Source organism: Ranitomeya variabilis, chromosome 6 (genome assembly GCF_051348905.1).
Source record: "Ranitomeya variabilis isolate aRanVar5 chromosome 6, aRanVar5.hap1, whole genome shotgun sequence".
In the NCBI taxonomy this organism is placed as follows: Eukaryota; Metazoa; Chordata; class Amphibia; order Anura; family Dendrobatidae; genus Ranitomeya; species Ranitomeya variabilis.
In genome coordinates this window covers 401,200,819-401,223,527 of record NC_135237.1, presented here as the reverse complement: position 1 = coordinate 401,223,527, position 22,709 = coordinate 401,200,819, and the positions used below count along the sequence as shown (strand labels likewise).

Genomic DNA, 22,709 nt, shown 5'->3' with positions numbered 1-22,709 from the left:
GCAATAAAAGAAATGTAACTAGACAAGGAGCAGATTTCTTCATATATACAGAAGTTGTATAAGAACCAACAAGTATCTGAGGAAGGAGCTGGCTACTGGAAGCCAATGAATGCAGTCATTAGTTAGGAACATAAGTGATGAACCGCATTACTGCAGCATTAGGGCAAAGCCAAATGGAGGGATCACGTTGTGGCCAAGACCCACAGCATCCAGGAGTCCGAATCGCCCATTAATCAATTATTTGATTCTCCAGGGTAAACAGCCATTTCACTTGTACATGTAAAACCGTGCAGCCAAAACAGATGTGTGGTTTTGTGAGTGAAAGAGAGCTTCCCGTGAAAAATCAAATCATTGTTTATTGACAACTTGAAACCTGAAGTGGTCCCTGTCCAATACATTTCTTGCCCATGTTGCAGCCATGATGGAAATGCTGTGTCTGAATTTACCCTTATGTGCCCCGTAGGTATATCACCGCAGAGGCGCTACGTGCCCCAGTGGGTCACCGCAGAGGCGCTACGTGCCCCAGTGGGTCACCGCAGAGGCGCTACGTGCCCCAGTGGGTCACCGCAGAGGCGCTATGTGCCCCAGAGGGTCACCGCAGAGGCGCTATGTGCCCCAGTGGGTCACCGCAGAGGCGCTATGTGCCCCAGTGGGTCACCGCAGAGGCGCTATGTGCCCCAGTGGGTCACCGCAGAGGCGCTATGTGCCCCAGTGGGTCACCGCAGAGGCGCTATGTGCCCCAGTGGGTCACCGCAGAGGCGCTATGTGCCCCAGTGGGTCACCGCAGAGGCGCTATGTGCCCCAGTACGTCACCGCAGAGGCGCTATGTGTATGTGCCCCAGTACGTCACCGCAGAGGCGCTATGTGCCCCAGTACGTCACCGCAGAGGCGCTACGTGCCCAAATAAGTAACTTTAGCAGCGCTATATACCTGAGTGTTGACAATCTCTGGAGATAATGTTCGAGAGAGAGGTGGATAAAGTTCAAGCTTAATATTTAAAACTCCAACAGGAATTTTACATTCCGCACCTATAAAATAAATATCACAAACTAAATCACAGATAAAAAAAAACTCTACAAGGCAGTTTACACAACCAAGTTTAAAAATAAAACTATTCTAAGTTTAATGCACTGTATTAAGTCAATACAGAACCCTATATAGAATAAAAATGGTGTACACTGACCCCCTGCAGTGACAAGGGTCCAGCGATGTCAGAGCCGCTGTTCCCGGTGGTGACATGACATTGTCTTGTCTGATATCGCCTGCAGCTCATCAATATTCTGGCAGAGCGGCTCTTTCACGATTTTATTATTTTAATTCAGGTTCTGAATTGATTAAGGTGAGGTTGTCCAGCAGTGAAGCTAAAACCTCTCCCCAAAAACTAAGCAAACACTAATAGGGCGCCCTACAAAGGAGAAGCCATAAAGCTTAGAAGCCAAGTCCTAAAATAGGCAGAATGTTCAGTAAGGTAAAAAGTCTTTAATGAAAGAGACACCAAAGCGAAGTGTTTGGCCGCAGATGGCCATTTGATCTGCTTGTGTCTCAGCTACACTTGTGCTTTTTTTTTTTTTCTTTGGTCAGTGAAATGGCCACAGTGTGAACGCGCTCCTACACATTGCTGGTATACCAACTTGTGCTCCAGCTCACATCTTTGATTTTGCTGTAGTTTCTTGTACTTTATACTTCTTTCTGAGCTCGGCTCTTCATCTATATAGCTCCCCACAGGCAGGTGTCCGAGTCCTGCTTTGCTCTTATCTATATTGAGGACGGCTGACACACGGAGAGGCGTTAATACTAGAGCCAGAACCATCCTGATTGGGTACGCCTAGTCACGGGGGGATGGATTGCACACTTTTTTTTAGTATTAACCAAGAACCCTATGTTATTTACATATACTATTACGATTTACTTACTACAGGGTATATGCTCAGTGTTTTTTTCCTGGTTTTTGCCTGTGAAGTGGCCACAGTGTGAACGTGCTCCTACACTCTGCATGTATAACAACCTATGCACCAATGTGTGAATGTAGCAGCAAACCATCAGGGGCAGCGCCGACAGGTTGGTAACATTTCTGCAAGGTACTCAGCTGGGCACAGGATTTACAGAACATATGCAAATAATTTTTCACAGATGGCTATTTAGAAAGTTATTTAGCTCTGCATTTAAGAATCACATAGAGGAATAATCTTCATGCAGGTGTCCACAACCCTTCATCTTTGGACGCTCTTTTCAGATTTCTGGTGTTTTGATCAGTACAGAAGTCCAACATGTAAAAACATTCACAACACGCTCCAAAATCACATTTATACTGGGACACATGGAACATGCAAGGCTAATTACCAGGTTTGGTAATAATGAGATGTACATAAAACGACAATGGACTCACCTACACCTTGGAGCTCCACAGCAAGACTTGTCACTCCTCTATCCACCCCCAACACAGAGCGCCACTCAAGAAAGTGGGATGCCACCAACGTGGTTTCTCCAGACGTGTCTGTCTTGATGAGCACCAGCTGGATAGGATCACAGACTGACAGAAGGGTGGTGGCATCTGCCATTCTGCTGCCATCACCTAGGTAAAGGCACGTGCTTAGTAGATCTACAGTACACAGGGATGAGCATAGTCTATAGCACAGCTGATTAAAATATATTAATGAATTAACACAGCAAACATGTGAGACACAATGGTACTGATACTAATGCTACCTTATAAATAATGATAATAATGGTAGACCTGACACCTCTCCTAGCAGATCAGCACATGAAGGCAGCGCCCCAGAGGACATCCCTCCTGCTTCAAGTGATTTTATTCCCAGATCCAAAATTGTAGGGACATGCTGAGCGAGTCAAAAAGGCTTATAGCCTGAGGTGGTCTACCTACAAAGATGACAGCCTCGTACCATAAGCCTGCCAGACTCAATCAGCGTGTCCCATCACCTATAGTCACATGAAGGTTGTATCAACCAAAACATTGATGGGACCTATTACCACGTACTGTGAGGTGGGTACGTTTGGATATAGAAATCTAAAGATTAATCACTAGAAGGCTCGGGTCACACGATCGTATAGTCTCAATATGAGAAAAACAATCTGATTATGCTAATTAAACCTATCAATGTGGGATCCATTTTTCCTGAATGTGGAAGATAAATAAATTAAAAAAATTCTCAATCTTCTCCATTCTGTCAGTTTGTGAAAATCAGACTGTAGTCAGGTGTTATCAGAGTGCGGTCTGATTGATTTTTTTTTTTTTTTTTTTTTAACTTTAATGGGAAAGTGCAATCCAAATTATCGGAGACAAATAGGGCATGATGAGATTTTTTTCCTTGGACATGTGCACGGCCCCATAAAATAACCCTGGTCCGAGTGCAATCTGATGTTTTGATGGATGGCACTTGGACCAAAACTACAGTCATCTGCATGAACCTGAAGCAAAACTAATGTCCTCCGGGGCGCAGGTACTCATTTATTCATATGACTGGAGGCGGCGGTTGCACAGGACTGTGACAGATATGCTGCCAAAGTCTCGTCTTCTGTCGTGCACCTCGCCTGACAGGTTGTGTTTCTTTTACAAGTATTCCCCATGAAATAACAATTTGGGAGAGTCGGTCTGATAACGCTGCACTATACTCTGCCTCTGCTACTCCTGCCAGAAATGTAGGAATGAGCTGAAGAGTCAATGTCTCCAATTGGTGGAGTCCCTGCTCACTTATAACGTCCCACCAGTGGTGACAGTATCACATTGTGTAGGGACGTACCCCTAGATTCAGGGGAATGGGAACACTCAGAGGAGGAATAATAGAGACACAGAACAATAAAAACTGTTATGAGAAAAGATAATTTAGGGAATAGTCACACGAGTTGTACAAGCAGGACCCACTGCAGGAAGCGCTGCTTTTTAGGAGAGTTATTTCAAAACAGTTTCAGACAAGTAGAACGTCTCAAAACATGAACAAAGCCTTATAATTCAACCTAAACGCTCAGGTAATTAATGGGAAATGCAAGAATTTGCCACAACAGACTTGTCAGGGGCGGTGGCAGCTCCTCACATACAATGGTCTGTTATTGGGACAAGTGAGGAGCGAGAGACAGGCAGTTTCCAGGAGTCCATGAACCTTTGCATTATATATATATATATATATATATATATATATATATATATATATACACATATATACACACACAGAACTGTGCGACTATAATACATGTAACGCTGGACTAACCTAAGCTGTCCTTATGGAGCTCCAGCAAGAAGCCATCCTGGAAGTCTGGTTCACAGGCACAAGGGACGGGGTGGGAACGAAAACGCTGCTTCCTAAAATGCAGACTGAGGGTAAATGTGGAGCACACCTGGCCTGGAAGAGGGTCCGATTCCTGAAGATGCTCCAGAAACGCTTTTCCACCCAAGATATGAAGATGAAGATATCTCCGTGATGGGTCTATACTGACTATGGATAAATGGAGAGATCCATTAGGAGAAAAGCCGGCAAAGAAATATCTGATTAATGTAACAAAAACAACAAACGATGTAAGATGAGGGCACTGGATTTCTGATGCCATGACAACTTCTGGTAGAGTTTGGGAGCTACTGTACAATGCCTGAGCAATCTGGTGTAAGGGATGTCAGTCACTGAAAGCCAGACACGTGACTGATGCTCTTAGGGCATCCACTTACCCTTCTTTACTGTTCTCAATTCTTTATCAACAAAACGTGTCGGTGGTTTGGGAGTAGAGGTAAGCTCTCGTGAGAGGCCATCCTATTAAAAAAAATGTGTAGATAGATAGATAGATAGATAGATATGGGATAGATAGATATAGGATAGAGAAAAACATAAATATTAAAAACTTTCCCAAATAAATAATTACAGTTAGGTTCATATATATTTGGACAGACATTTTTCTAATTTTGGTTATAGACATTACCACAATGATTTTTTTTTTTTTTAATTCGTTTATTAATGCAGAATAAATCAAACAATACACACATTTGCATTTGTTACTATCAGTTACAACAGGAAATACCAATAATTACAGTGCAACATCACGTCCATGTAATGCAAGAATAGCAAACTGTGTATGTCAAATCATTAGTACTTATAAACTACCTATTATAGAACATTAACTACTTTAACTACCAATAGTAAGTCGCCAAAGAAAATTCTACATAAATATCGCCCTTTAAGCGATGCCCCCGAAGCTCTAAATTGTAAATTAGGGTGATCTATAGAGTATGATGTGAAGAATTCCATCTACCCCAAATCTTCTCAAATTTACCCGGACATCCTCTGTTTTGGTACAATGTTCTTTCATATGGAATAATCGAGTTTACTAATTCCACCCAAGCTCTGAGAGACGGGTGAGAACCACCCATCCACCTTAACGCTAACACCTTCCGTGCCATAAAAAGTGCCTCTCGTAGAAAAATCCCAGTATAATGATCCCAGGTTTCCACATCCCACACTCCGAATAAACAGGTCAATGGCTCAAGTGGGACAGGAATCGACAATAAGGATGTTAGTAATGTCGTTACCTCTTTCCAATAATGAATAATTACAGGGCACTTCCAAATCATGTGAATAAAATCTGCATCCCGAGTATTACACCTTAGGCAATCTGACGAGTGGAGGCGACCCATTTTAAAGAGTCGTGTCGGGGTCAAGTAAGACTGATATATAATACTAGATGGCAGCCCGATTCTAAAGAATCGGGAGTCTAGAATCCATATATACTTTATTTATTCAAATGTAAGAATAATACAATTAATAAATAATAGTAAGAAAGAACAAAAAATGGCTGCACTCACCAGCTCTTGACAATTCTTGACAGTACGGCACATTTCTGATTGGTCGCTCGCGGCAGGCGGCAACCAATCAGAAAAGTGCCGCGCACCACGAAGGCATATATCTTTGTCCACCCTGAGCGGGTGTAGGACGCTGGTGACGTCACTTATCTCCGGACATTATCTCCGGACAAAGCCACGGAAGTTGGCACAAATTGCCGGAAGTAGTATTCTAGGCAATTATATATTAGATTTTAATGTTATCAGTGTTTACCTTTGAACGTTTATATTGTATTGTCCTGTCACCAGCCATGTGTACGATTATCGGCCGAAAGCCTCTCTGGAACCAATAATCACCCCATGTAAAGGTATCTTTATAAGTTAAAGATTCAGAATACTATGACTTTTATCATATCCTGAACAGTCAAGTTTTTTATGAACCGTTAAGGTTTTCTGGTTGAAGTAAAAAAAACTCTGAGTGTTTACAGTTTGAAACCATAAAATGTTGAAAAATTATGTCATTCTTGAGTATATCACTCAATGGTGCTCATAAACGTGTCAAATTTGATCTATAATATACTTTAATATACGTTACTTTAATCTTTAATATACTTAAGAACAGGGCCCCAGACATCACACAGGGGGTCTGAAACACCGCACAGTGGTCCAAAATATCGCTGTGCTCTGCCTGGGGCCCCATATGCTGCCTGGGGCCCCTGTGCTCTGCCTGGGGCCCCATATGCTGCCTGGGGCCCCTGTGCTCTGCCTGGGGCCCCATGTTCTGCCTGGGGCCCCTGTGCTCTGCCTGAGGCCACTGTGCTCTGCCTGGGGCCCCATATGCTGCCTGGGGCCCCTGTGCTCTGCCTGGGGCCCCATATGCTGCCTGGGGCCCCTGTGCTCTGCCTGGGGCCCCATAGGCTGCCTGGGGCCCCTGTGCTCTACCTGGGACCACTGTGCTCTGCCTGGGGCCCCATATGCTGCCTGGGGCCCCTGTGCTCTGCCTGGGGCCCCATGTTCTGCCTGGGGCCACTGTGCTCTGCCTGGGGCCCCATAGGCTGCCTGGGGCCCCTGTGCTCTGCCTGGGACCACTGTGCTCTGCCTGGGGCCCCATATGCTGCCTGGGGCCCCTGTGCTCTGCCTGGGGCCACTGTGCTCTGCCTGGGGCCCCATATGCTGCCTGGGGCCCCTGTGCTCTGCCTGGGGCCCCATATGCTGCCTGGGGCCCCTGTGCTCTGCCTGGGGCCCCATGTTCTGCCTGGGGCCCCTGTGCTCTGCCTGGGGCCACTGTGCTCTGCCTGGGGCCCCATGTTCTGCCTGGGGCCACTGTGCTCTGCCTGGGGCCCCATAAGCTGCCTGGGGCCCCTGTGCTCTGCCTGGGACCACTGTGCTCTGCCTGGGGCCCCATATGCTGCCTGGGGCCACTGTGCTCTGCCTGGGGCCCCATATGCTGCCTGGGGCCCTGTGCTCTGCCTGGGGCCCCTGTGCTCTGCCTGGGGCCCCATGCTCTGCCTGGGGCCCCATATGCTGCCTGGGGCCACTGTGCTCTGCCTGGGGCCCCATATGCTGCCTGGGGCCCCTGTGCTCTGCCTGGGGCCCCATATGCTGCCTGGGGCCCTGTGCTCTGCCTGGGGCCCCTGTGCTCTGCCTGGGGCCCCATGTTCTGCCTGGGGCCCCTGTGCTCTGCCTGGGGCCACTGTGCTCTGCCTGGGGCCCCATATGCTGCCTGGGGCCCCTGTGCTCTGCCTGGGGCCCCTGTGCTCTGCCTGGGGCCCCATATGCTGCCTGGGGCCCCTGTGCTCTGCCTGGGGCCCCTGTGCTCTGCCTGGGGCCCCTGTGCTCTGCCTGGGGCCCCGTGCTCTGCCTGGGGCCCCTGTGTTCTGCCTGGGGCCCCTGTGTTCTGCCTGGGGCCCCTGTGTTCTGCCTGGGGCCCCTGTGTTCTGCCTGGGGCCCCTGTGCTCTGCCTGGGGCCCCATATGCTGCCTGGGGCCCCTGTGCTCTGCCTGGGGCCCCATATGCTGCCTGGGGCCCCTATGCTCTGCCTGGGGCCACTGTACTCTGCCTGGGGCCACTGTACTCTGCCTGGGGCCCCATATGCTGCCTGGGGCCCCTGTGCTCTGCCTGGGACCACTGTGCTCTGCCTGGGGCCCTATATGCTGTCTGGGGCCCCATATGCTGCCTGGGGCCCCTGTGCTCTGCCTGGGGCCCCTGTGCTCTGCCTGGGGCCCCATATGCGGCCTGGGGCCCCTGTGCTCTGCCTGGGTGTAGGACACTGGTGACGTCATTTATCTCCGGACATTAGCTCCGGACATTAGCTCCGGACAAAGCCACGGAAGTTGGCACAAATTGCAGGAAGTAGTATTCTAGGCAATTATATATTAGATGGGCATTTCCTGAAGGAAATACATGGTGCTTGAACAGCGCTACCAGCTTTACAGCAGCACTTTTCACACACGGGACTGGGGGGCGCGCTTACTTTTGCACCCGGGGCCGGGGGCGCGCTTACTTTTGCACCCGGGGGCGCACTTACTTTTGCACCCGGGGGCGCACTTACTTTTGCACCCGGGGGCGCACTTACTTTTGCACCCGGGGGCGCACTTACTTTTGCACCCGGGGGCGCACTTACTTTTGCACCCGGGGGCGCACTTACTTTTGCACCCGGGGGCGCACTTACTTTTGCACCCGGGGGCGCACTTACTTTTGCACCCGGGGGCGCACTTACTTTTGCACCCGGGGGCGCACTTACTTTTGCACCCGGGGGCGCACTTACTTTTGGGGCCGCACTTACATGTGGTGGGCGGGGCCCCTCGGCCTCCGATGTGGTGGGCGGGGCCCCTCGGCCTCCGATGTGGTGGGCGGGGCCCCTCGGCCTCCGATGTCGTGGGCGGGGCCCCTCGGCCTCCGATGTCGTGGGCGGGGCCCCTCGGCCTCCGATGTCGTGGGCGGGGCCCCTCGGCCTCCGATGTCGTGGGCGGGGCCCCTCGGCCTCCGATGTGGTGGGCGGGGCCCCTCGGCCTCCGATGTGGTGGGCGGGGCCCCTCGGCCTCCGATGTGGTGGGCGGGGCCCCTCGGCCTCCGATGTGGTGGGCGGGGCCCCTCGGCCTCCGATTTGGTGTGTGCTCTGCCTGGGGCCACTGTGCTCTGCCTGGGGCCCCTGTGCTCTGCCTGGGGCCCCTGTGCTCTGCCTGGGGCCACTGTGCTCTGCCTGGGTGTAGGACACTGGTGACGTCACTTATCTCCGGACATTAGCTCCGGACATTAGCTCCGGACATTAGCTCCGGACAAAGCCACGGAAGTTGGCACAAATTGCAGGAAGTAGTATTCTAGGCAATTATATATTAGATATAACTGAGTCATCCTATTGTTGATCGAAGGGGAGACCTTAGTTGGAGATTCCAGAATATCATCCCATTCCTCTCCCAACACATCAGGAAGAAGACCCTCCCACTTCCCCTTGATAGAATTTATGGCAGACCCAACTCCCTGGGACAACAAATATGTATATAAAGAGGATATGAGTCCTTGAGGACCCTGTGAGTTGAGAATGCCTATCAAAGGCAAAGATGAAATAGCCCGACTTGTACCTATATTCCGCATGTGTGATTGGAAAGCTGACCTTAATTGTAAATAACGGAAGAATTGAGTTCTCGGGATATCATAAGTATTCTGTAAGTGTTCAAAGGATATAAAGACCCCTTGGTCATATATGTCTCTGATCGAGAGAACACCACACGAAACCCAATATTCAGTAGATGGATGGTTCAGCAACTCCAGGAAATAACCATTATTCCACAATGGCATTTCAGCCACTATATCTTCAAATCTGATGATTTTTTTAATTTGCCTCCATATTAATCTTGCCAACCAGAGTAGAGGCAGCAAACGAGGAGCACTAACCTTCTCTGACTCCAAAAACCCCAGTGGACAATCAACCCTGGCCGAGTGGAGCAGATGACTCTCAGAGTTAGGTAGAGAATTATTGGGCATCCATTTATTTATTGCCTTAGCCTGTCCTGCAAGGTAGTACAAATAGAAATCTGGCAAAGCCGCCCCTCCCGCCTGCCTCGGTCTCTGCAAAGCAGACAGTTTAAGTTTGGGCCTGGCCTTCCCCCATATAAAGGACATAATTAGGGAATTTAAACTCGCAAAGAAGGATTTAGGTACTGGCGCAGCACTATGCTGAAGGCAGTAACTAAGTTTGGTGAGCAATACCATTTTAATTAGTTTAATACGGCCAGCAACCGAGAGTGGGAGTTTGTTCCAAATTGCAAATTTAGATTTGACCAAATCCAGTAATGGGTAGATATTAAGTTGTAGATCAAGTCGACTATGTTGAGACATATGGATACCTAAATATTTAAAATTAGAGACAATAGGTAGCGGCGAGAGGGTTTCAAGACAGGGAGTTGGAGTATGAGAGAGAGGCAGCAAAGTAGATTTATCCCAATTTATATAGAGACCGGATAATTTACTAAATTTATCTATGGTCGTTATCACTTGTGGTAATGTTTCCTCTACTTTATCCATAAATATTATCATGTCGTCAGCATAAAGACCAACGATATCTACACGACCCGCAATATTTATACCCTTAATATCCAAGGAGGACCTTATGCGCATTGCCAGAGCCTCTATTGCAAGGGCAAAGAGAACCGGGGATAGAGGACATCCCTGACGGGTTCCCCTATGTAAGGCAAAGGGTTCAGAGATGGAATTGTTCACAATTATATGCGCCTTTTGATTCTTATAGAGTATACCCATCCCTTTCAAGAATTTATCCCCAAAACCGTATTTCTGTAGACAGGCAGAAAGAAAAGGCCATTCAAGAGAATTAAATGCCTTGGCTGTATCCAGGGACGCTAATGCCCAATTATTATCTGACTCTAAAGAACTACCGTATATTGAGTCACTGATTGAACCCGCCTAATATTAATGGAGGTACTCTTCCCAGGCATAAAACCAGTTTGGTCTGGATGTATAAGGTCTAGTATAATCGTGTTCAGTCTAGTAGCCAAAATTTTGGTGAAAATTTTATAATCTACATTTACCAGTGATATGGGGCAATACGATCCACATTCCAAAGGGTCCTTCCCTTCCTTCTTAAGCACTATAATATTTGCATCATAAAATGTTTCAGACATGGATCCTCCCTCCCATATTCCCTGGAGCTCCTTCAATAAGAGTGGTGCCAATTTGTCCCGGTATTTCTTGTAGAATTCAATGGGAAACCTGTCAGGCCCAGGGGCCTTTCCAGTAGCCATATCTGTCATAGCCTGTTCAACTTCCTCCAATGTAAACTCAGCATCCATAAAGGCCTGTTGGGTTGGATTCAATGAGGGGAACGCCACATCCGATAGTCTAAACATTCCGAAACACCGAAACCACTTCCAGACCTATATAATAATTTATAATAATCATGGAAACATCGAAGTATTCCATCATTAGAAGATACCAATGAGCCATCAGGTGTTCGAATCTGTAGTATTGTATTAGAGGTATTATGTTGGCGTACTAAAAAAGCTAGAAATGTACTGGCTTGATTCCCTAATTTAAAGTAGGATTGACGGGTAAAGAATAGTTTGTGTTTCGATTTAGTATCTATGTGTTGAGTATATAGTCTCTGAGAAGCAAGCCATTCAACTCTGTTACCGCTGGTTTGGTTAGTTACATAAGCGGCCTCAGAGTCCTTTAACCGTCGCTCCATCTCATCATCCTCCCTCGCCGTCGTCATTTTAATATAAGAAATTGTAGAAGACAAACACCCCCTTAAGTATGCTTTTAAAGTATCCCAAAACAAACTAAGATTTAAAGGTTCCGGGTCAGTTAAAACAGTTCAGCTGATCAACCGTTCTATCACTAGAATCTATTAATTTCAACCAGAAGGGATTCAGTTTCCAAGGCATATTATTACTGGATTGACCGTATTTAAGTTTAAGAATAATTGGACTGTGCTCCGATATCCCCCTATTACCATGTTCAACACTATCTACCCACAATGCCAGCCCACTGGATCCAAAAATATAATCTATATGAGATAGAGATTGCCTGGTAGACTAGTGACAAGTATACCCTCTAGTCTCAGGGTGACGTATTCTCCATAGGTCTAGCCACCCGCTACCACCCATAAACAATGCCAATTGGGAGGGGGATGGAGGAGGGGACCCATCAGGTATCACGTCATCCAGTCTCAATCTATCCATGGAATTATCCATAACCAGGTCAAAATCTCCCATACAAACAACGTTAGCATCAGGGTAATTTAAGGAAAAACACAGTGCCATGCGAGGAACCGATGTATTAGCCGGGGGGGGGGGGGGGGGGTTATAGACACATAATATCACATGTTCACGTGAATTAATGAAGGCGTGTACAAAGACAAAACGACCCTCAGGGTCCCGTTGTGCCTCCCTGGCTTCCCATCTAACATCCCTATGTATCAGAAGAGAGACCCTTCTTGAGTAGCTGGTATGGAATGCGTGGAGAGACCACTGTACCCACGGCTTATGTACACATCTAACTGTATCTCTGGTCAGATGTGTCTCCACCAGGGCAACAATATGAGGATGATAACGTTTAATCTGCGAGAATACCTTAATTTTCTTACTGGGAGTCTTAGTACCCCGTATATTCCAGGTCATACATATAATCTCAGACCCCATATCCACACGTAATAGAAGGAATATCATACATCAGTACTGGAGCAGGAATCAGGGACATCACACAGAGCACAAAAATATTAATGTCGGCGACCATATACATCAAACAGTCAGAACTAGTATAAAAAACCAAACAAAACAAAACTTGAACAGGAGAGGAGTATGATCCTATACTCCTACAGTCAAATAGAGAAGGGGATACCCTCACTGAATCCAGCGTCCGGTATTGTAATAACCTCAGCACCCATACGGAGAGCTCCGTTTATATTGCCATTAGACAAGTAGAAACAACCTAGGAGTCTGCCACGTTAGACACCTTATAGGACCGTAACCATTTGGCTACCTCTGCCGGATCTGTAAAAAATAGGGAGGAGCCTTCATGGACAATGCGGAGTCGGGCTGGATAAAGCATGGAGTAGATAATGTTTTTTTCCTCTAAGCTGTTTCTTAATTTCCATAAACCGCACCCGTTGTTTTTGGAGCTCCATGGAGAAGTCTGGGAAAATCGATATAGTAGCGCTGTTGAACTTGATAGGACCCTTCTGCCGCGCCAAACGAAGAATAGCATCCCTGTCCCTACAGTTGAGGAGACGCGCCAGGAAAGGTCGGGGTGGAGTTCCAGGAGGGAGAGGTCTCGTTGGGACCCTATGGGCCCTCTCCACCGAGAATGTTGAGGAGAATCCATCTCCCAGGGAGGCCTTAAGCCAGTCCTCCAGAAACTGCTCAGGTTGCTGACCCTCCGAACGCTCCGGCAGGCCGATAATTCGAATATTATTGCAACGCATTCTGTTCTCCAGGTCGTCTGCCTTTTGTTTCCAGGCGTTCACAGAGCCAGCGGCTTTTGACAGCTTAGCCTCCATAGGGGTAATGGTATCCTCTATATGGGACACTCTTGTTTCAACCTCCGATATATGCCCTCTCATAGCTTGCATGTCATGCCGCAGACGGCCCACTTCAGTGTGCACATCCTCTATCTTTTCCGTAAGAGAAGATCTGGTGAGGGATATAGCCTGCATTAATTGCTCAGATGCTTGTTTAAGAGTCAGTTCATCTTGCTCTCCCTCCTCATTACTATCAGAGAGGCGATTCTTACAATGAACCTGTGATGGATTATTCCGAAGTGTGCGCACATTATCAGAGGCGTCTTCCCTGGCATACTTCTTTAGTTTATCGGCAGCCCCCGCTCCCTTAGAGTGATGCATGGCGGAAGGGTATGCAAGGGTATATGTCAGAGGAATCACCAAGCAGGCAAGAAGAGTACCAAGTGTTATAAGAGCAACAGATTGATATTTACCCAGGCACTGCAGCCCAGAGCAGCCTCACAGCCCCCACAGGTGGAACAGCAGGGAGGGGGTTAATCCCTCCAGTGTTATGGCGCCAGCAGGAGAAATGACTGATAAGGGGGTGCAGGGCCCAATCTTTCAGGGCACACACCGCACCACCCCCCTATTATCTCAGGCTGCCCACACGTCTCCTGTGCAGCAACGCAGGTATGATATAAAGCGCCGCTCCCTTTGCTGTTAAGGTGCGCGCTACAGTAATGACCGCCGTCCCCTGCAGTCACCGCCGACCGCTCCTGTCCCCAGCACCTGTGTTCCGGTGTCCCACCGCGCTGCAGGCTACAATTCGGAGATCCACCGCGTCCTGGATGAGAAAACCCGACACTGATAGGGCCGGCGCTGCGCTCCGTCCGCCTGAGCGCTCACTCCAAAGATGGCCACCGCTACATGTGGACTCCACAGCCTGCTCACACCTCTCCGGCTCCCAACGTCTCGGGCCTCCACAGCTGCCGTCCGAAAAGGATCACAGGGCTCCCAAGGTCCCAGGGCTTCAGCCCCAGCAAGTATATTCCCTTAAATCAGGGATTATTTAGCAGGATGAGGTCAGGATGGCCGGAGCTCTCACAAAGTGCGTCCTCTCACCTGCACTACATAGCCACGCCCCTACCACAATGAATTTTAAACAAAACAATTCAGATGCAGTTGAAGTTCAGACTTTCAGCTTTCATTTGAGGGTATCCACATTAAAATTGGATGAAGGGTTTAGGAGTTTCAGCTCCTTAACATGTGCCACCCTGTTTTTAAAGGGACCAAAAGTAATTGGACAATTGACTCCAAGGCTATTTCATGGACAGGTGTGGGTAATCCCTTTGTTATGTCATTCTCAATTAACCCCTTAGTGACAGAGCCAATTTGGTACTTAATGACCGAGCCAATTTTTACAATTCTGACCAGTGTCACTTTATGAGGTTATAACTCTGGAACGCTTTATCGGATCCCGCTGATTCTGAGATTGTTTTTTCGTGACATGTTGTACTTCAAGTTAGTGGTAACATTTCTTCGATATTACTTGCGATTATTTATGAAAAAAATGGAAATATGGCGAATATTTTTAAAATTTTGCAATTTTCAAACTTTGTATTTTTATGCCCTTAAATCAGAGAGATATGTCACAAAAAATAGTTAATAAATAACATTTCTCACATGTCTACTTTACATCAGCACAATTTTGGAAACAATTTTTTTTTTTTGTTAGGGAGTTATAAGGGTTAAAAGTTGACCAGCAATTTCTCATTTTTACAACACCATGTTTTTTTTAGGGACCACATCACCTTTGAAGTGATTTTGAGGGGTCTATATGATAGAAAATAACCAAGTGTGACACCATTCTAAAAACTGCACCCCTCAAGCTGCTCAAAACCACATTCAAGAAGTTTATTAACCCTTTACGTACTTCACAGGAACTAAAACAATGTGGAAGAAAAAAAATGAACATTTTACTTTTTTTTGCAAACATTTTACTTCAGAACCATTTTTTTAAATTTTCACAAGTGTAAAAACAGAAATTTAACCACAAATTTTGTTGTGCAATTTTTCCTGAGTACACCGATACCCCATATGTGGAGGTAAACCACTGTTTGGGCGCACCGCAGAGCTTGGAAGTGAAGGAGCACCGTTTGACTGTTTCAATGCAGAATTGGCTGGAATTGAGATCGGACGCCATGTCGCGTTTGGAGAGCCCCTAATGTGCCTAAACAGTGGAAACCCCCCACAAGTGACACCATTTTGGAAACTAGACCCCCCAAGGAACTTATCTAGATGTGTGGTGAGCACTTTGAACCCCCAAGTGCTTCACAGAAGTTTATAACGTAGAGCCGTGAAAATAAAAAATCGCATTTGTTTTCACAAAAATGATTTTTTCGCCCACAAATTCTTATTTTCACAAGGGTAACAGGAGAAATTAGACCACAAAAGTTGTTGTGCAATTTCTCCTGAGTACGTCGATACCCCATATGTGGAGGTAAACCACTGTTTGGGCGCACCGCAGAGCTTGGAAGAGAAGGAGTGTCGTTTTACTTTTTCAATGTAGAATTGGCTGGAATTGAGATCGGACGCCATGTCACGTTTGGAGAGCCGCTGATGTGCCTAAACAGTAGAGACCCCCCACATATGACACCATTTTGGAAACTAGACCCCTTAAGGAACTTATCTAGATGTGTGGTGAGCACTTTAAACCCCCAGGTGCTTCACAGAAGTTTATAACGTAGAGCCGTGAAAATAAAAAAATCGCATTTTTTCTACAAAAATGATCTTTTTGCCTCCAAATTTTTATTTTACCAAGGGTAACAGGAGAAAATGGACCCCAGAAGCTGTTGTACAATTTGTCTTGAGTACGCCGACACCCCATATGTGGGGGTAAACCACTGTTTGGGCGCATGGCTGAGCTCGGAAGCAAAGGAGCGCCATTTGACTTTTCAATGCAAAATTGACTGGAATTGAGATCGGACGCCATGTCGCGTTTGGAGAGCCCCTGATGTGCCTAAACAGCAGAAACCCCCCAAAAGTGACCCCATTTTGGAAACTAGACCCCCCCATGGAACTTATCTAGATGTGTAGTGAGAACTTTGAATGCCCAAGTGCATCACAGAAGTTTATAATGCAGAGTCGTGAAAATAAAAAATATATATTTTTTAACAATAAAGATTTTTTAGCCCCCAAGTTTTTATTTTCACAAGAGTAACAAGAGAAATTGGACCCCAAAAGTTGTTGTCCAATTTGTCCTGAGTATGCTGGTACCCCATATGTGGGGGTAAACCACTGTTTGGGCGCACGGCAGAGCTCGGAAGGGAAGGAGCGCCATTTTGGAATGCAGACTTTGATAGAATTGTCTGCGGGCGTTATGTTGCGTTTGCAGACCCCTAATGTACCTAAACAGTAGAAACCCCCACAAGTGACCAAATTTTGGAAACTAGACCCCCTAAGGAACTTATCTAGATATGTGGTGAGAACTTTGAAAGCTCAAGTGCTTCACAGAAATTTATAATGCAGAGTAGTGAAAATAAAAAAATATATTTTTAGCCCCCAAGTTTTTATTTTCACAAGGGTAACAGGAGAAATTGGACCCCAAAAGTTGTTGTCCAATTTATCCCGAGTACGCTGATGCCCCATATGTGGGGGTAAACCACTGTTTGGGCGCACGGCAGAGCTCAGAAGGGAGGGAGTACCATTTGACTTTTTTAGCGCAAAATTGGCTGTCGTGTTTGGAGACCCCCTGATGTACCTAAACAGTGGAAACCCCCCAATTCTAACTCCAACCCTAACCCCAACACAGCCCTAACCCTAATCTCAACCCGATCCATAATCCTAATCACAACCCTAACGATAATCACAACCCTAACCCCAAAACAGCCCTAATCTCAACCCTAACCATAACCCTAATCAAAACCCTAAATCCAACACACCCCTAACCCTAATCCCAACCCTAATCCCAAACGTAACACTAATCCCAACCCTAATCCAAACCCTAACCCTAATCCCAACTCTAACCCTAACTTTAGCCCCAACCCTAACTTTAGCCCCAACCCTAACCATAACTTTAGCCCCCGTCGTCACAAAAAAAGTTCAATGTAACCTTTTTTTTGTACGTCGCGTCCGCCATTTCCGCGGATGCGTGGCCGTAACTCTGCCCCCTCCTCCCCAGGACATAGACTGGGCAGCGGATGCGTTGAAAAACTGCATCCGCTGCCCACGTTGTGCACAATTTTCACAACGTGCGTCGGTACATCGGGCCGACGCATTGCGACCGCCCCGTACCGACGCAAGTGTGAAAGAAGCCTAAGGCTACTTTCACACTAGCGTCGTACTCGGCCCATCGCAGTGTGTCGGGCCGACGTACCGACGCTAGCGTTGTAAGCGCCGCACAACGGGTGCAGCGGATGCTGTTTTTCCAACGCATCCGCTGCCCCATTGTGAGGTGCGGGGAGGCGGGGGCGGAGTTCCGGCCACGCATGCGCGGTCGGAAATGGCGGACACGTCGCACAAAAAAGTTACATGTAGTTTTTTTTGTGTCGACGGTCCGCCGAAGCACGACGCATCCGTCGCACGACGGATGCGACATGTGGCAATCCGTCGCAATGCGTCGCTAATGCAAGCCAATGGAGAAAAAACGCATCCTGCAAGCACTTTTGCAGGATGCGTTTTTTCTCCAACGACGCATTGCGACGGAAGCCAAAAAACGCTAGTGTGAAAGTAGCCTAACCCTAGCCCTAACCCTAAATTTAGCCCCAACCCTAACCCTAACTCTAACCCTAACCCTAATTTTAGCCCCAACTTGTCTTCTCCTGCCGGCCGGCAGATGGCAGCAGATGGCGGGCGCACTGCGCATGCGCCCGCCATGATGAAAAAGCCGGCTGGCAGGAGAAGACAGAAGAGGACCCAGGGACCCCGGGTGAGTATGATAGGGTCCCCGAATCCCCCTATTTCTCTGTCCTCTGATGTGCGATCACATCAGAGGACAGAGAAATAACTGATCGCTTTTTTTTTTTTTTTTTTGCGGTCGCCGGTAAACTGTTAATTACCGGCGATTGCAAAGCAGGGGTCGGTGCAAACCGACCCCGATCATGTTCTTTGGGGTCTCGGCTACCCCCGGCAGCCGAGACCCCAAAGAACATCCGGGTGCCGGGCGGCGGGCGCACTGCGCGTGCGCCCGCCATTTTTTCCCGGAAGAAAGATGGCGGCGCCCATGGGGAGACACGAGGAGCACCGGGGGAGGTAGGTAAGTATTGGGGGCCATCGGGGACCACATTTCTCTGTCCTCCGATGTGCGATCACATCGGAGGACAGAGAAATTAAACGGCAAATCGCGTTTTTTTTTTTTTTTTTGTTGCGACCGCCGGTAAACGGTTAATTACCGGCGATCGCAACTCGGGGGTCGGTAAAAACCCCCCGAATCATGTTCTCTGGGGTCTCGGCTACCCTCGGCAACCGAGACCCCAGAGAAAATCCGACTCTGGGGGGCGCGATTCACTTTTTCCACAGCGCCGTTAATTAACGGCGCTGTGGATTAAGTACCCTTAGCGGCCGCCGTTAAAAGGCGTATCGGCGGTCGTTAAGGGGTTAAGCAGATAAAAGGCCTGGAGTTGATTTGAGGTGTGGTGTTTGCATTTGGAAGGTTTTGCTGTGAAGTAAACATGCGGTCAAAGGAGCTCTCCATGCAGGTGACACAAGCCATCCTTAAGCTGCAAAAACAGAAAAAACCCATCCGAGAAATTGCTATAATATTAGGAGTGGCAAAATGTACAGTTTGGTACATCCTGAGAAAGAAAGAAAGCACTGGTGAACTCATCAATGCAAAAAGACCTGGGAGCCAAGGAAGACAACAGTGGTGGAGGATAGAAGAATAATCTCCATGGTGAAGAGAAACCCCTTCACAACAGCCAACCAAGTGAACAACACTCTCCATGAGGTCGGCGTATCAATATCCAAATCTACCATAAAGAGAAGACTGCATGAAAGTAAATACAGAGGGTTCACTGCACGGTGCAAGCCACTCATAAGCATCAAGAATAAAAAGGCTAGACTGGACTTTGCTAAAAAACATCTAAAAAAGCCAGCACAGTTCTGGAAGAATATTCTTTGGACAGATGAAACCAAGATCAACCTCTACCGGAATGATGGAAAGAGAAAAGTATGGCGAAGGCTTGGTACAGCTCATGATCCAAAGCATACCACATCATCTGTAAAACACGGCGGAGGCAGTGTGATGGCTTGGGCATGCATGGCTGCCAGTGGCACTGGGTCACTAGTGTTTACTGATGATGTGACACAGGACAGAAGCAGCCGAATTAATTCTGAGGTATTCAGAGCCATACTGTGTGCTCAGATCCAGCCAAATGCAGCCAAACTGATTGGTCGTCGTTTCATACTACAGATGGACAATGAGTGACCCAAAACATAAAGCCAAAGCAACCCAGGAGTCTATTAAAGCAAAGAAGTGGAATGTTCTTGAATGGCCAAGTCAGTCGCCTGATTTCAACCCAATTGAGCACGCATTTCACTTGTTAAAGACTAAACTTCAGACAGAAAGGCCCACAAACAAACAGCAACTGAAAACCACCGCAGTGAAGGCCTGACAGAGCATCAAAAAGGAGGAAACACAGCGTCTGGTGATGTCCATGAGTTCAAGACTTCAGGCAGTCATTGCCAACAAAGGGTTTTCAACCAAGTACTAGAAATGAACATTTTATTTATAATTATTGAATCTGTCCAATTACTTTTGGTCCCTTTAACCCCTTCATGACCGTGGGATTTTCCGTTTTTCCGTATTCGTTTTTCACTCCCCTCCTTCCCAGAGCCATAACTTTTTTTTATTTTTCCGTCAATTTGGCCATGTGAGGGCTTATTTTTTGCGGGACGACTTGTACTTTTGAACGACATCATTGGTTTTACCATGTCGTGTACTAGAAAATGGGAAAAAAATTCCAAGTGCGGTGAAATTGCAAAAAAAGTGCAATCCCACACTTGTTTTCTGCTTGGCTTTTTTGCTAGGTTCACTAAATGCTAAAACTGACCTGCCATTATGATTCTCCAGGTCATTACGAGTTCATAGACACCTAAAAAAATTGCGCCATTTTCCGATACTTGTAGCGTCTCCATTTTTCATGATCTGGGGTCGGTTGAGGGCTTATTTTTTGCGTGCCGAGCTGGTGTTTTTAATGATACCATTTTGGTGCAGATACGGTCTTTTGATCACCCGTTATTGTATTTTAATGTAATGTCACGGCGACCAAAAAAACTTAATTCTGGCGTTTCGGATTTTTTTCTCATTACGCCGTTTAGTGATCAGGTTAATGCTTTTTTTTTATTGATAGATCAGGCGATTCTGAACGCGGCGATACCAAATATGTGTAGGTTTGATTTTTTTTAATTGATTTATTTTGATTGGGGCGAAAGGGGGGTGATTTAAACTTTTATGTTTTTTTTATTTTTTTCACTTTTTTTTTTTACTTTTGCCATGCTTCAATAGCCTCCATGGGAGGCTAGAAGCAGGCACAACTTGATCGCCTCTGCTACATAACAGCGATCATCAGATCGCTGCTATGCAGCAGAAAGTCAGGTGTGCTGTGAGCGCCGACCACAGGGTGGCGCTCACAGCTACCGGCGATCAGTAACCATAGAGGTCTCAAGGACCTCTATGGTTACAATACTGAAGCATCGCCGACCCCCGATCATGTGACGGGGGTCGGCGATGACGTCATTTCCGGCCGCCCGGCCGGATGCGGTAGTTAAATGCCGCTGTCTGTGTTTGACAGCGGCATTTAACTAGTTAATAGCGGCGGGTAAATCGCGATTTCACCCGCCGCTATTGCGGGCACATGTCAGCTGTTCAAAACAGCTGACATGTCCCGGCTTTGATGCGGGCTCACCGCGGAGCCCTGCATCAAAGCAGGGGACCTGACGTCGGACGTACTATCCCGTCCGACGTCAGGAAGGGGTTAAAAACAGGGTGGCACATGTTAAGGAGCTGAAACTCCTAAACCCTTCATCCAATTTTAATGTGGATACCCTCAAATGAAAGCTGAAAGTCTGAACTTCAACTGCTTCTGAATTGTTTTGTTTAAAATTCATTGTGGTAATGTCTATAACCAAAATTAGAAAAATGTTGCCTCTGTCCAAATATATATGGACTTAACTGTATGTGGCATGCTATAGACCGAAAACAAAAATATTGGTAAAAGTGTTGTGTGGAATAGTATTCACATAAAATATAGCCCTGAAGAGATATCAAGAAATAGGAAGAGGGAGCTACATTGTGGTATCAAAAATAATTTCTTTATTCAACATTTACCGTAAATATAGAAAAATTATATATAAAGTGTACAGTTTACTAAAAAGATATATTGAGATCAGACACCAGTGGATGAATATATTTTATTGGGTGGGAACACCCCTTTAAATGCTTCTACCCTAGACATAAACATTAGGATGATCAAATGCTGACACCAATCCCAAACCTGGGCCAGTAGCACTAATGCCTTATAAAAACATCTACTACTGGAAGCTAAAGTTATATTTAAGGTGCTTAAGTTTCTTTTACTACACCATGAACAATGGATATGAAGAGCCGTTACCTCTGGGAATTGCATGTCCTTCATGACATCGTCGATCACTCCTCTCCTCCGTAAGGCTTTCATCACATCTTCTTCTGACAAGTGATGGCTTTCGTCCCCTAAGTCGTCCTTTAACGTCTCTGTGAGCACCTCACGGATTTTGCTATTGACGTTCATCTAAAACATGGTGGATGCGAAAAGGTAAATGTGGGATGAAAGCTGCAGACATTGCGGTGGGTGCAGAGCTGTCAGACCCCGCTGGGGCAGACAGGAGCGGTTTATTACCACTGCTGTCCTAGGTTCCCGCTACTTAGTGCTCAGTATTATGCTGGGTACGCAGCGATTCCGCAGGGCCCGGTGACTACATGGCCGTCAGGTCCATGTTGGCACAGCAGAGCGGCTAACAGCGCCAAATCCTGGAAGACACTGACGCCTGGCACAGCGGGGGGCTATTTTCACCTGTAACTGGGGCTCCTATAAATGCATTCGTTACAATGTTAAAAAAAAAATTTCCTTCGAGATCTTTGATAATATTTTGGGGGACACACCGCCATCAGTGAGATTGTCCTCCTCCCTCAGCTCCCATCCCAGAGCTCGCTGCTCCCCCTGGGGGTCGCGTTCCGCACTTACCCCGCTCAGCTGCTCCCGGATGATCTGCCTCAGCTCCGCGGCGCCCTCTGGCGGCAGAGACATCTGTGCAGATACTGGAGTCACTGAATGTGACCGCAGCGCCCACCGCGCACCCACACACAGAGAGCAGCACAGCGGGGCAGAAGCGGGCAGCACGGCGGGAGGCTGGCCCGCTCATTGCCTGACTGCGGCTTTCTACAGGACTCTGCTCAGACGGCTGCATTGCCTGCTAGATCGGCCGCTGGTTCTATACAGGCAT

The 22,709-nt window shown here is 47.2% G+C and overlaps 1 protein-coding gene across 1 annotated transcript in view; it reads right to left on the bottom strand.

The window, feature by feature from the left end:
• Positions 1–22,709, bottom strand: part of CEP76 (centrosomal protein 76) — a 28,509-nt gene extending 5,800 nt beyond the window's left edge. Inside the window, exons 1-6 of the mRNA XM_077270149.1 lie at positions 22,451–22,709; positions 21,842–21,997; positions 4,676–4,757; positions 4,224–4,448; positions 2,387–2,572; positions 931–1,028 (exon numbers count right to left, since the gene is read on the bottom strand). Coding sequence (XP_077126264.1) covers positions 931–1,028; positions 2,387–2,572; positions 4,224–4,448; positions 4,676–4,757; positions 21,842–21,997; positions 22,451–22,513 — 810 coding nt within the window. The 5' untranslated portion in view covers positions 22,514–22,709. The remainder of the gene's footprint in view (positions 1–930; positions 1,029–2,386; positions 2,573–4,223; positions 4,449–4,675; positions 4,758–21,841; positions 21,998–22,450) is intronic.